This window comes from Portunus trituberculatus, chromosome 46 (genome assembly GCF_017591435.1).
Source record: "Portunus trituberculatus isolate SZX2019 chromosome 46, ASM1759143v1, whole genome shotgun sequence".
Taxonomy (NCBI): domain Eukaryota; kingdom Metazoa; phylum Arthropoda; class Malacostraca; order Decapoda; family Portunidae; genus Portunus; species Portunus trituberculatus.
In genome coordinates, this window is record NC_059300.1 from 7,646,078 (window position 1) to 7,661,557 (window position 15,480).

The 15,480-nt window shown below is 45.9% G+C and overlaps 1 protein-coding gene across 3 annotated transcripts in view; it reads right to left on the reverse strand.

The window, feature by feature from the left end:
• Nucleotides 1-13,548: 13,548 nt before the first annotated feature.
• The window catches only part of LOC123520067 (nephrin-like), a 307,622-nt gene continuing 305,690 nt past the window's right edge, over nucleotides 13,549-15,480 (reverse strand). For all 3 annotated transcript variants that reach the window (XR_006679159.1, XM_045281949.1, XM_045281948.1), the window contains one exon: nucleotides 13,549-15,247. Coding sequence is in view for 2 of the 3 variants with exons in the window: in XM_045281949.1 (XP_045137884.1) it covers nucleotides 15,224-15,247 (24 nt within the window). In the remaining variant the exon portion in view is untranslated. The remainder of the gene's footprint in view (nucleotides 15,248-15,480) is intronic.

The following is a 15,480-nucleotide window of genomic DNA, read 5'->3' on the forward strand; positions in this document are numbered from 1 at the left end:
ATTGCGTCATGTGTATCCAGGTTGTAAATTTAATACAACTTCATTATTGCCACCTGGGAAAAGTTACCTAAAAATTAAATATGATTAAAACAAATAACTATGAATGAAATAAGAACGAAGCGCATACCTCTCGCAAATTCACTCATTCACGCTCACACACACACACACACACACACACACACACACACACACTACTACTACTACTACTACTACTTCTACTGCAAAACCAACACAACTAACACCACAAAACGCTTTACTACGAGAGAGAGAGAGAGAGAGAGAGAGAGAGAGAGAGAGAGAGAGAGATTGGGTAGAGTATGTGTTAAGGACATGGATTTGTGAAGGTGAGAGATGGATGCAGTGATAAATCTGTCCAGAGCTTTCTCCGCGGGGAACCATTAAGGACCCCGTAGTGGGTTGAGAGGGGAGAGGAGAGAAGGACTGGTGGCTTAGTGGGGTGAGAGAGGGAGAGATGGCTTGAAGGGGTTGGGTGGCTTTTGGGGATGGTTGATGGGACATGGCTTGACAGCAGTAATAGGAAGTTAATAGGGAATCATGAGCTGCCTACACACACACACACACACACACACACACACACACACGCCCGGTAGCTCAGTGGTTAGAGCGCTGGCTTCACAAGCCTGAGGACCGGAGTTCGATTCCCCGGCCGGGTGGAGATATTTGGGTGTGTCTCCTTTCACGTGTAGGCCCTGTTCACCTAGCAGTGAGTAGGTACGGGATGTAAATCGAGGAGTTGTGACCTTGTTGTCCCGTTGTGTGGTGTGCGCCTGGTCTCAGGCCTATCCGAAGATCGGAAATAATGAGCTCTGAACTCGTTCCGTAGGGTAACGTCTTGGCTGTCTCGTCAGAGATCGCAGCAGATCAAACAGTGAAACACACACTCACACTCACTCACTCACACTCTCTCTTTTTCTGTCTCTCTCTCAACTCACATTTGCCTTGTTATCTATTCACATGGTTCTTCTCTTGCTCCTCATTTTTAGCGCGCTTTTTTCCTTCATTATGTCTTGCTGATGTCAAAATTCCCTTGTAAGTGTGTGTGTGTGTGTGTGTGTGTGTGTGTGTGTGTGTGTGTGTGTGTGTGTGAGAATTTGGCAGTCTCTTTGTGTGTTCCCCAATTTGCTAGTATGTGCCTGACAATTCTCCATGTCCATCTGTGTTCGTCTCTTTCTCCCTCTCCCTCTCCTCTCTCTCTCTCTCTCTCTCGTCGGTCTCAAGGGTGTCTCCTACTTGTCCTATCTTTCATTCTCCCTTCCTCCAGAATTTATCATGTGGTACAATTTTCATTTTTCCAAGCCACTCCTGTCCAACACACACACACACACACACACACACACACACACACACACACACACACCGCGTAGTGTAGTGGTTAGCACGCTCGACTTACAATCGAGAGGGCCGGGTTCGAGTCCCGGAAAGCGGCGAGGCAAATGGGCAAACCTCTTAATGTGTGGCCCCTGTTCACCTACCAGTAAATAGGTACGGGATGTAACTCGAGGGGTTGTGGCCTCGCTTTCCCGGTGTTTATGATGTGATCTCAGTTCTACCCGAAGATCGGTCTATGAGCTCTGAGCTCGCTCCGTAATGGGGAAGACTGGCTGGGTGACCAGCAGACGACCGAGGTGAATTACACACACAAACACACACACACTCTCTCTCTCTCTCTCTCTCTCTCTCTCTGCAACGGTAAAGGAACAAGTATTACTGAAAGCTAATGACTGAAATTGCCAATATGACATTGATTCTGCGAATATACCGGAACTGTGGAGAGAGAGAGAGAGAGAGAGAGAGAGAGAGAGAGAGAGAGAGAGAGAGAGAGAGAGAGAGAGAGAGAGAGAGAGAGAGAGAGAGAGAGAGAGAGAGAGAGAGAGAGAGAGAGAGAGAGAGAGAGAGAGAGAGAGAGAGAGAGAGAGAGAGAGAGAGAGAGAGAGAGAGAGAGAGAGAGAGAGAGAGAGAGAGAGAGAGAGAGAGAGAGAGAGAGAGAGAGAGAGAGGGGTGGGGGTGGAGGAGGAAGTCTGGAAAGGAAAACTAAGTAGTCAGATGAAATATACATGCATGTCTTGAGGGTGGGAAGGTTGAGGGAGACTCCACTGCCGCCGCCGACGCCGCCGCCGGAAGATGTTAAGGCGAAGAAAATATATGAATAAATCAGCATTGCACTAAAATACTGAACGTAGTTACGGAAGGCGAAAAGTCTTAACTGATCTTATTCACTTATGGAAAAGGCGGACCGATGGATGTGTGTACCAGAGAGAGAGAGAGAGAGAGAGAGAGAGAGAGAGAGAGAGAGAGGGGGAGGGAGGAAGTCTGGAGAGGAGTCTGGAGGGGGAAGACAGATCCAGGCAGGCAGAAAAGCTTCACCTCAGAAAAAGTCTACAAGTTGACACATAATATCGCGCCCGCAGCCACAGTGATGGATGGGCGTGCCTCTGATGGGCGACAGGACTATTTGGGCAGAAAGGAAAATGAGCAAACCAGAAAAAATGAAACCCTTTCCTGTCGCACCAAGAACCCATGTGTAATTCACCTCGATCGTCTGCTGGTCACCCATCCAGTCTTCCCCATTACGGAGCGAGCTCAGAGCTCATAGACCGATCTTCGGGTAGGAATGACACCATAACACACTCCACACACCGAGAAAGCGAGGCCACAACCCCTCGAGTTACATCTCGTACCTATTTACTGCTAGGTGAACAGGGGCTACACATTAAGAAGCTTGCCCATTTGCCTCGCCGCCTCCGGGATTCGAACCCGGACCCTCTCGAGTGTGAGTCGTGCGTGCTAACCGCTACACTACGCTGTGTGTGTGTGTGTGTGTGTGTGTGTGTGTGTGTGTGTGTGTGTGTGTGTGTGTGTGCAAGAATTCTTTCACACATGCATGTCTTCATTTACCGTCATTCATTTCATTTTGATAAGATGGACGCGTCGCTCGATCTATACACCGCTTGCTTCTTTCTATGAGAATAAATTTACCTGGCGAGTAATTTATGAGTTCCTGTCAGCCCCCGAAGTCCCTGAACAGACACTCGGCTGATAAGTAAAGGTGCGCAGTATCGGGGTCTCGTCTGTCCCGTTAAAGAGACACTCGTTTATGCGGTGATCGACAGGTCTGGCGGCGGGCGGCGGTGGAGGCTCTGAGGAGAAAGCCAGCCGAGGCGAAACCCGACTAGATGTGCCAAGAGAACGGCTCTCGAGAGACTCAACTTGAAATTTTATCAGATGTTGTAGACGGGATTCCGGCGGCAAGGCAAGGCCAACATTAATAAAAGCCAACGAAATGCTGGTAAAAGTATATATAGTGTGCTCCAGCCACGAACCGCACTACAAATGTCGTCGTCCCACCTGTGGCTTTGTTACTCGGCTCAATCGCTGCACAATTTACTCCACTGTAGCACCGTGTCCCGCCTGTATTGAGCGGCGGGTGAAAGCACACCTCCAGGCACACGTCAGACTAATGAACGGCGTAAATCAAGGTGCAACGCTGGGGATCGACAATTTTTGGTATAAAGGCGATAGTGTCGTGTCGCGCGCGCGCGCCTGTGTGTGTGTGTGTGTGTGTGTGTGTGTGTGTGTGTGTGTGTGTGTGTGTGTGTGTGTGTGTGTGTGTGTGTGTGTGTGTGTGTGTGTGTTTGTTTTGATTGCTGATAAAAATAATTAGTAAGTGTAGCAACAACAGGAAAATAATAAAAAGGAAATCCTGACCATCATCAACATGTAATTTGGTGACCCCCGCGAGGCCATGATGACCTTGAGAACTGCCACACTTTTTCTCCGTGACTCACACTCACACCTTTACACTCTCAGTCTTGCTCCGCTCAATTCCACTCTGCAGCCACAATACTCCCCCACCATTCTCTCGCTCGCCTCACTCCACTGACTACTATCAAAAGCATGTTATTATATTCATCTGTGTTTTCATCTTTGTAATCTTACAGTACTAGAATTATATATGACTGAGTTGATCACACACACAAACACACACACAGACACACAGACACACACACACACACACACACACACACACACTCTCTCTCTCTCTCTCTCTTCTCTAATGACAGCGCAGTGCAGTAGGCAAAGGATGGACACACACACACACACACACACACACACACACACACACACACACACACACACACACACACACACACACACACACACAAAGCATTCAAGCAACACCAGCACAGACACACACGCACAATAAACACACACACACAGTCTTAAGTCGTCTCAGCCTACGAACAAAAACGGCCACACATTCCCATTAGCCTTGACACAAATAGGAGCACATTTGCACATCCTAAACACGCACACTGCAGGACAAACAACGCGACACTCCACCACCATGGCACCACTTGCAACGTAGTACCTCTTTCATTACCCGCCTTAGATCCACCCAGTCCCACGCCCACGCCCGCCCACTCTCAACACACACACGAGTTGAAAAGAGTTCCTCCTTTCGCGTCTGACCAATCTGAGAGTCCGAGAAATTGTTGAAAAATTAAGAAGTCTTGCCAGTTTGTTGGTAGAAAGAAGGTGAGTAGGTGGGTAGCTGTGTGAAAGAAGGCAAGTGGGTGATGTTTCTCAGTTCAAAGTAAATCTGTATTTGTCGTGGTTTGAGTAAAAGACGCAGATGATGGAGGAGGGGAGGACGGTAAAGGAAAAAAAAAATGATATAAAAATGTTGAATGAAGTACGAATATATGAGATAAAAAGGAAGGGAAGTTGGAGAGATGAAACGAAAGGGAGGATGGAAGGAATATGCGTGAGTTTATCATGCAGAAGTTTGGACGACTGACTGACTGACTTAGCTATTCCCTCGAAGTTCAAATGAATACGTTCGGATGTGCAAACCTGAACGAGGGGCGTGGGGGAGTGGGGAAGTGGCTGACGCAGTGCCCTAAGTGCCGGCCATGACTCAACACTAGAAAGGGATATTTCGCCTAACGCCTAACCGATTACTGGAGTCCTGGCCACGCTGCACAGTGACGCGAGTTCAGCACCACATCATGGAAAGTTTGCAACCAATGACACTTTGATTTTATCGCATAATGTACTACATATCGCATAATGTGTTATTGTAATTCAAGTGGACCTTTTTTTTTTAATATTTTGCTGCTCTTGGTTGGTTTTCCTCCTGCACACACACACAAATAATTCTTGGTACTAATATTTCAGTAACAACAAAAACAACGATGCCAACGAGAACTACAACTACAACTAGTACTATCACTACTACTGTTGCTGCTACTACAAGTACTGCTGCTGCTACTACTACTACTACTATTAAAACTTTTAATTGACATTCATTGTGGATTTCATTTCCCTTCAAAGAAACTACGAAAAATATGAAAATTGTGGATTTGTTTGCCTTGACATTATAATTCAACCTGAGTAAATATAAGGCAAGAAATGTTTGTTTTTATTTCTGAAAGTTTAAGAACCGTGAATGTTTGTGTGTGTGTGTGTGTGTGTGTGTGTGTGTGTGTGTGTGTGTGTGTGTGTGTGTGTGTGTGTGTGTGTAATTCAGCTCGGTCGCCTCCTTGTCACCCAGCCAGTCTTCCCCATTAGGTAGCGAGCTCAGAGTTCATAGACCGATCTTCGGGTAGGACTGAGACCACAACAAACTCTACACACCGGGAAAGCGAGGCCAAAACCCCTCGAGTTACATCCCGTACCTATTTACTGCTAGGTGAACGGGCCACACATTAAGAGGCTTGCCCATTTGCCTCCGGGACTCGAACCCGGATCCTCTCGAGTGTGAGTCGAGCGTGCTAACCACTACACTACGCGGTGTGTGTGTGTGTGTGTGTGTGTGTGTGTGTGTGTGTGTGTGTGTGTGTGTGTGTGTAATTCACTGTTTGATCTGCTGCAGTCTCTCACGAGACAGCCAGACGTTACCCTACGGAACGAGCTCAGAGCTCATTATTTCCGATCTTAGGATAGGTCTGAGACCAGGCACACACCACACACCGGGACAACAAGGTCACAACTCTTCGATTTACATCCCGTACCTACTCACTGCTAGGTGAACAGGGGCTACACGTGAAAGGAGACACACCCAAATATCTCCACTCGGCCGGGGAATCGAACCCCGGTCCTCTGGCTTGTGAAACCAGCGCTCTAACCACTGAGCTACCGGACCGTGTGTGTGTGTCAGTGTGTGTGTGTGTGTGTGTGTGTGTGTGTGTGTGTGTGTGTGTGTGTGTGTGTGTGTGTGTGTGTGTGTGTGTGTGTGTGTGTGTGTGTGTGTCAGTGTGTGTGTGTGTGTGTGTGTGTGTGTGTGTGTGTGTGTGTGTGTGTGTGTGTGTGTGTGTGTGTGTGTGTGTGTGTGTGTGTGTGTGTGTGTGTGTGTGTGTGTGTGTCAGTGTGTGTGTGTGTGTGTGTGTCAGTGTGTGTGTGTGTGTGTGTGTGTGTGTGTGTGTGTGTGTGTGTGTCAGTGTGTGTATGTGTGTGTGTCAGTGTGTGTATGTGTGTGTGTCAGTGTGTGTGTCACTTCACTGTTTGATCTGCTGCAGTCTCTGACGAGACAGCCAGACTTTACCCTACGGAACGAGCTCAGAGCTCATTATTTCCGATCTTCGGATAGGCCTGAGACCAGGCACACACCACACACCAGGACAACAAGGTCACAACTCCTCGATTTACATCCCGTACCTACTCACTGATAGGTGAACAGGGGCTACACGTGAAAGGAGACACACCCAAATATCTCCACCCGGTCCTCTGGCTTGTGAAGCCAGAGCTCTAACCACTGAGCTACCGCGCGCGTGTGTGTGTGTGTGTGTGTGTGTGTGTGTGTGTGTGTGTGTGTGTGTGTGTGTGTGTGTGTGTGTGTGTGTGCGAGGAATGGAGCCTCTTTATCGAATTTTCTAGAACTTTCGAGAACAGTCTCTAAGTAGAGAATGAGCAGAGGCGGGAATTCGTACTGGAAATGCGTCTATGTTATATTAAATTTTGTTTCATATATTCCAGTTACGATTAATCTCGACGCCGCAACAACCATCTGACCTTGACTACCTCACGGGAAAAAAGAATGTGGAAAGAAAGATTTTTCGTCATTTCATTAACTGACTTGTCCAGGGAGGCCAGCACTGGTACGAAAAAAAAAAAAAATTCATGATTTCACATGCACAAAAGAAAAAAAAAAAAAAAAAAAAAACAAAGAAAAAAAAATCTCTGGTTTTCATCCCACCGCTGCGGCAGCAGCAGCTGTGTCCCGCGTGCCACCCGTCACTAGAAAGAGGCGTGGCTCAACCTGCTGCTGTAGTCCATCCATTCTCTACAATATTTCGTGAAAAGTGCAAAGTTAAGGATTTACAGCCACTAAGGTATGGCCACATTAAACTGTGAACATTTTTCTTCATAAAGTTTTTACGACTTGTGATCTCTGTCTCTTCAGCTCTCCCTCTCGCCTGGGTGATCATGGCTGGCTGAAGCACTGTAAATGTATGATCTTTTTATAATTCATTTGCTTTCATCATCGTATCTATCTATCATAAAAACGAAAAATCAGCATGTCATGAATGAAATCTACACTACATCGCTTTTCTTCCTTGTCCGATACTGTTAAATACTTTCTCATGCTACGAAGTCTTACCACCGACGCCCGCCTCCCTTGCATTATTCAAGAGTTCGATAGTACCGTGCACCAAAAGTTACTTATATCAACGTTTTAGACGTTTTAGACATGCCGGGCAGGGGTAGGAGGCAAGGCAGGGCCTCCGTAATGCCACCAAGGAAATTGAGTAAATGTATAAAGCGTTAAAATCTGGTACCGACACCTGCACCTTCCCACCGCTGCCAGGACCTCATACATATGCGTGCCGGCAAAAGAAACTGGTCTTGTATTGGACAGAGCGCTTTAAATATTAGGGAGCCAGGCTGAAAAATACATAAAGCTTGGCGGGAGAGCGAGAAGCCAAGGCATTTGTTTAGGTCCCAAAGGGTGTCGTGGCCCTTTCCTACACCAGTGCTGCTTCGGGCTGCTGCCGTGACCTTGGCGTTGCAAGGCGAAGGTTTATGACTATCGTAACAAGTCTAATCATTGCGTCGCAAGGCAGCTGCTAAACTTCACTCTTCAGGAAATACGTGTCCAAGTCTCATTGTGAACGATATTGCTTTGTTTTCGTAGTTGCATTCTCGGTTTGTTATTGAAGGTATGGATGTATGAGCCGAACTAGTCTTCTGTTACGTAGAGACAATAAAACTCTTAAGTATAGGCTGGGAACCGCACTTCGAGGCTGCGTCCTCGTCCTGAGCCCCGGTGCGCGTCGGGCAAGTGATGCCAATTACCATTTTTACTAAAACCTTGCACTGCCACTCTAACACAGGCGATTTCCATTCAGTTATGAAATAAATGGAATTTACTTCATTGTTCAATACTTGTGAAAAAGACTGCACGCACAGTAGTAATTTTTTTTTTTATGTAAAGTGAAATGGTTACAAAATTTAGAAAATATGAATACAAACAAAATTCACACACACACACACACACACACACATATATATATATATATATATATATATATATATATATATATATATATATATATATATATATATATATATATATATATATATATATATTACACACACACACATATACGCGCGTATACACACACACACACACACACACACACACACACACACACACACACAGAAAACCAATACTGCTGCAGTAGAGCCATACACTAAAACACCATTTTTTTCCCCTCGCCGGCAGGATTATCTGTACCCGCCCACCCTACACCACCTGAGTCACCTCGGGACCTGCCGGCTGCCGTCACTTCTCCTGGCTCCTCTCATGCCGTGCAGGCCTATTTGCCCATTGACTCACATGTACATTAGTTTTTATGATAAACAACAGCTCGTTAACACACTCTTAATTAAAATAGTGCTGAAACTAGTTTCATTAGCAACATTTTACAATGATGAATCATGCTCAGAATATCAGACATTGCCCCCGGCAACCATCCGACCTCCACCACCGCCACCACCTTCAAGCCTCTTCTCTTACCGTTCTCCACAAGACCTCAGCGCCGCCCTGGCTCACCCATGGATTCTAGATGAGTATGTCACTGATTCGACGTATGAATTACTGGTCCTGGCATCACACAGGTCTACAGGATGACAGCAACACAACACGTAGTCACACTCTCCACACCGATCACAACCTGAAGTCTGAGGGAGTCGGCAGCCTCGTGAGTGAAGTGCTTCGAACCTTCGACATACGAATAAAGTGAAGGTTATTGAATTATAGTGGCATATCTTTTACAGTTCTTTTTATGTATTACTGACTTAACAATATGGAGTAACTCAATGTAGAAAGGGCACATATTGATACACAAATAGGTAAAAACAAGCGTTAATTTAAGTTTTTCATAACACAATTGGAAATGACTCAGGAAGGAGACGACATATTTTCAGCCTCCCAAAAAACAAGCCCTTTCTGAATTAAGCAAGAGTGGAATATCGCACGCAAAACCGATGAAATCACTTGCCCTCAGCGAATAATTGGACGCGTAACAAGACCAGGACAGCGCTGCGGTACTCACTTATGGCGACTCAAGAACCGCCAGGAGTAGAGAGAGAGAGAGAGAGAGAGAGAGAGAGAGAGAGAGAGAGAGAGAGAGAGAGAGAGAGAGAGAGAGAGATAACCAGGCAGTTCCTCCTTTATCACATTCCTTTGTTGTTTCATAAAAAAAGAAAGTAAGTAATTATTACGGAAAAATTCATGTAACAAGCAATCAAGCAACTCTCTCTCTCTCTCTTAGCGTTGCAGAGGACACAGCAGGGATACCCTCAACTTTTCTCTCCGCCCGGTTGACTCGCCCGCGTGTCTTTGTGTAACAACAGATTCTCCGGCTCTCTTTCTGAGTCTTGGTATGTTGCCGATTTCTTTCCCTTTCTCTCTCCCACAATACCTTCACCAGAGTGCGCACAATATTCTCTCTCTCTCTCTCTCTCTCTCTCTCTCTCTCTCTCTCTCTACATCCTTCCTGGCTTCTTTGTTAATTTATGTACGAGTGTTTCCTTTACATTTTCTTCTTTTCAAAGTCAGTCAGTTTCTCTCTCTCTCTCTCTCTCTCTCTCTCTCTCTCTCTCTCTCTCTCTCTCTCTCTCTCTCTCCTATTCAACTCTTCTCCATCAGATGAGAATGTAAATTTCGCATCATTCAATTTCAAACTTTCACAGTCGTCGTGCAAAAGACGTTCGATTACTTGAGTTAGGGAGGAGGAAAAAAGTGCCAACGCTAAGTGAATGCAAACACAGTGAAAATTCTCTTGTGTAGACTTTTTTTTTTTCATTTTTTCATCCTTTCGAATGCATATTGTGAGTTAGTGTAATAACGCTATAGTATGTAACATTTACTCCTTGGGTTATTAAGAGGGATTAGTCGGAAACGCAAATATTTCTTAGGAACCGAGTATGGTCGATGCGGGCCAAACTATGAGACGGAAGGTTAGGCTATAGAGAGAGCCAATGAATGAAAGAGAGAGTGAGAGAGAGGGAGTAGGAGTGAATAAAGCGAGTGCATAATGAATAAATGTATAACACCAGCGAGCATTTTCCTCTCGACCTCTACCGTGTCTTTGCCTTATTTATTTTTTTCTTCTTCCCTTTCTCTTTCTCTTGCTCCGCCTCCTGCTTCTTCTTCCTCCTCACTCCTGCTAAGTTGGTGAGGTAAAAAGTTTATCCGGCGCAGCGGCATGGCTCGTTTAAAAGTCCCGCCGCTACTTGATTAATCATTGGAGGAACGTTTTCTGTGATGGAGTTTCCGGTGAAGTGAGGAAGAGGAGCCGCTGGGGAGGGTAGCTCAGGCCGTCAGTCAAGACCAAGAAGCGTGGTATCTGGGGCTGCCACACACACACACACACACACACACACACACACACACACACACACACACACAGCACCATATCATGAAACACTTTTGTGACACATCTCCACAGCATTCCAAAGGCTCTCTAGTTCAAGTGGCACGAGTTTTTAAAGATTTTTTTTATACAATTCTAGTGACAGATCAACAAGACTCGAATATCACTGGCAACAGAAATACTATTCAAAACTTCTGTAGACCTTCGAAAATAGTCTTACAGGGAGAAAGAGAGAAGAACGTTTCAGAATACAGGTCAAATACACACACACACACACACACACACACACACACACACACACACACACACACACACACACACACTGTCAAGGTAATGGCCGTGAGAAGGAAAACACAAATACACTTCGAAGGGAACGCCAGTCACGCATGTCTTAGTATACACACAAAGAAAATCTCTCTCTCTCTCTCTCTCTCTCTCTCTCTCTCTCTCTCTCAAGGCAGGCTATCAGGACTTTCATGAACTTTAGGCAGCATGAGTGTCGTTGCTGTAAAGAAATGCTCACGTGTTATGCTTACTCTTCTTTCACCTTGTTAAATATGTTTTGGTGGCACAAGAAAGGAACGAAAAGATTCTCCTTAAAATATTCTCCTCAGCAAATAAAAACGGCAATATCTTCTCACGCACATTCGCATCTTTCACCCTGTCCGCTTCAGTAAATCAAATAAATAACCTTCCTCGCTGAGTACACAATCCAATCTTTTTTCTTATTCGCTGGACGGACACACTTGAAAACTTTTAACTCCACCAACTTCATAACTTCATAACTCTGAACGCAGTTTCTGACAGGACGGGTGAGTAAACGAGTGAAGCAGAACAACCCAACTTTTTCGAGTATCATGTTGTATATCTTTTCTATTTATGGGGTATATGTATTTTTCCTCTATCCTGTCGTGACGCACCACCCTGTATGTTACCTTTAGCCTGACAGCTTCGCACACACGCGGCACTCAGCATTCAACCAGCCAGCCGGCAACACATCCACCGACTTTTCATTGCAAGTTCCCATCCGGACCGTGCTTGCAAGATATTTTCCGCCTCGCTTTCAAGCCACGCACGGTGCATTTCTCGTGTATATTATAGACTTTGTTTTGAGAATAAAAGCTCCCAAAACTCACTTTCGTTTCCGCACAACCTGCAAACTACTAGCTGGAGCATGACGGCGATGAAGGGACACATCATCTTCATTCACGACCATTGCTTTCAGGAGGAGGAGGAAGAGGAGGTACACATCTGTCGTTAGCATGGTTGGTCCTCCTTACGTACCCCCCAAACCGTTCAGACCACAAGGCTTGCAGCTTCGTGTCTCGGTCTCGTTCGCATGCCGTTATGACTAGTATTTCATCTACACAAAAGCGATCGCGTCCGATTATTGGCTCCTGCTGGTTTAAGAGCGAGCCTGGATCTTCTGACTACCCTCCCTCTCTCCCTCCCTTCCTCTCTTGGTAAGCATTCACGAATCTCCGCGTTACTCCAAAGTGAAGCTAATTTGACGTTACTGAGAATTGGTGGCCAGCTGGACGGACTGACCAGGGAGAGAGTAGAAACATAATAGGAAAGACACACACACACACACACACACACACACACACACACACGACTTATAAGGTAGAAACGCACGTTAACATTACACAAAGTACTAGAAGATATAATAAATATAAAGACAAAATGAAGGATTGATGGAAGAGGGAAAGGATAACGCGAGGCAATTCCAGGAGGGAAGGAAGGGTAATCAAACTCCTTCAAGAAAAGAAAACAAAGCAAAAAAAGAAGCAAGAGAGTAAGGGTGGCGGAGGAGACGAATGGGTCACGGACGCTTCCAGACGAGGACGAATCACGACGCAGGAGGGTAAGGCATCGAAGCTTTGGTGATTTGGTGCGAATCCTCGGCTGGTGATGGGAAACTAAGCGAGCATCGATTTGAAGTATGATAGGCGCAAGTTGCTGATGAAGGTTGGCTGACTTAGCGTTCCCCCCTCACCCCAATTCTCTCTCTCTCTCAGCTGGTAAATTGCTCTTTTTGTTTTTCATCTATATTTCTAAGGTCTTTTGTCTGTTAATCTTTCTAACATGCATTGTTTTCAAGATATTATATTTTATCATATTTTTGTTTATAATAACGTGTGTGTGTGTGTGTGTGTGTGTGTGTGTGTGTGTGTGTGTGTGTGCTTGTTGCAGGTGTGTGTAAGTGCTGAGTGACTTTTATACTTTTACCGCCTCACCTGAGCGCTGACCCCGCCGGCAGGATACACTAAAGGTGCGGGGACACTCACCTGGTTGCCGCTGCTCATCATGGTGCGCCTTGATCCAAGGCGGCGCTCTGAGGAAGAGTCTGGCATCTTGATAAACAAAAGGAAAGTAAAAGTAAATGAAAAGCAAATCAAGATGTTTACAATATATGAAAAATAAATACTTTAAATATACGAATAAATGAAACATGGAGGTAAAGAAAATAATCAACTTCGTGCGGTCAGAAGAGAAACTTAATGAAGCGTCTAAAAGGAAATAAAACGGAAAGAAAAACCGGGGAAGAGAAAATACGAGAACCAAGAGGAGAATTTAACTTAATTAAGAAACTAACAAGAAACTCGGGAAGGCAGTCCAGCGGCGAGAAAGACACACAAGTGAGTAAATGCAATAACCTTTATTGTCTAACACTTCATACATGGACACGAAAACACTGTACCATGTCGACTGTAAAAATATACGCCATTTATATTACATATAAAAACTATTATCACAGCTACATATACATTACACATGAGACGCTACTAGTGAATATCCGATATTTACATTATGACGGACACTAACGATTGTAATGAAGACCGAAAGGGAGGAGGTACGAAAATGAGAAAGGGAAGGAAGGGAACGCGAGGGAGGGAGTAAGGGAAACAGGTGACGTATAGGGTGGAGGGACAGGGAAGGCGGGGATTGGGGCACCTTCTTATGTACAACTTCTTATTACGTTTCCAACACCGAGTCTCGTCTGTTGCCTGGGCAGTAAAAAGATTAACAAGGTCCAAGATACAGAGCGAGACGGTGGAGAGGGTGAGGGGAAGGCAGGGAGAGGAGGAGGAATCGATGGAGGAGTGATGAAGGGAGGCTACTTGTCGGCTCCTCATAACATATTTTTCTCGATCACACTCCCGCGACGGAGACTCTGTGACCTCAAGCCTGTGGACGCCCTGCATATTCCATCGATCGGACAAACGCACTGAAATCGGAACTCGCAGGGCACGTTCAGCGCCTCTGTTTCGTGCCGGAAAATATTCCTTCTCCTCCCACTCCAGTGTCCGAATCTGGCCGGGCTGCACCAGGAGACGCGGGGTTACAGTAAGCCCCTCAGCGATGGGTCAATGTAAGCAAATGCACAAATAAACAAGTTAACGAATGAACAAATAGAATGCAACATCGAGTTCGTTTCCTGTTATTGTATCCCCGTTAATACCTCCAGCCATACTCCCCCAAGCAGGGGAAAAAAGAAATTTTGATAAAAAAAAGTAGGGAAATAAACAGACTACAGTTTTGCAAACCTTTTCACCAATTAGTGGACAAAATGCTTGCCGTGCTCCAAATATGCATGAATCACACAGACGAGTGGACGAAAAAAATACATCTGCATCAGTCAGTTTATATTTCATTACGCTCCTAACAAACTGACTGGTCATCAACAAGGGCTGGGTTTGTAGGTACGGCAATCATTACAAAAAGTTTCGGAGCAACTGACTGGTGATTGGCCATGCAGAAAAAGGAGGGGAGTGGGACGAGGGGCGGGTGGCTGGGAGCGGGCGGGATTGAGGCAGACAGCCCCGAGATCCAACTCTTTAATCCCTATTCAAAATCCACGGTGGCACGCTGGTGAAGTGGCTGGCGTCGGAAGTTGCTTATTGCTGACTCAACCACGCCGGGACTCGAACCCATTCACCTACACTTGGGGTAACACCTAATGGGGGTAATTACGGGAGTGAATGACGTAATCCCCAAGGAGGGTGGATAGATCACCTGCCACGAGCCTGAAGACCCGAGGGACAGAGATGAATGAGAGTGCCGCGATCCTCATGACGGAAAGCCTCGGCTGGATCTTACTGTCCGATGCACTGCTAGTCTCCGTCGTGTCAGAGGCAAATACATGAGCTGGCTGTGGACTGACAAGTGTTAGGATGGTGGGAGTCTCGGGGAGTGGGAGAGAAGTAGGGAGGGAGGGTTATAACGCTGGAAACTGGGGCTCGGCCGGTAAGGATGTCGGAGCTAGTGTGGGCTGAGCTGAGCTGGGTTGCTGCGCTGAGTAGCTGACGGGCGGGTGCTTAGAGCGCGTGGTCAGCTATGCGCTGCCGGGGAAAATAAGAAGGGAAAGTGTTAATAACGTGAACATCACAACTTGCTTAAAATTATGTAAAGGCCTTAACTGATACATCTCGCCTTACACTGAGGCTTAATACACGAACGCGTAGACAGACAGAACAGGCACTAATGATACACTGAGGCACAGACGCAGCCTGATACTGATATTATTTTACACGAATACGAACACAAAGACAGCCAATGAACAGGTCACAGATCA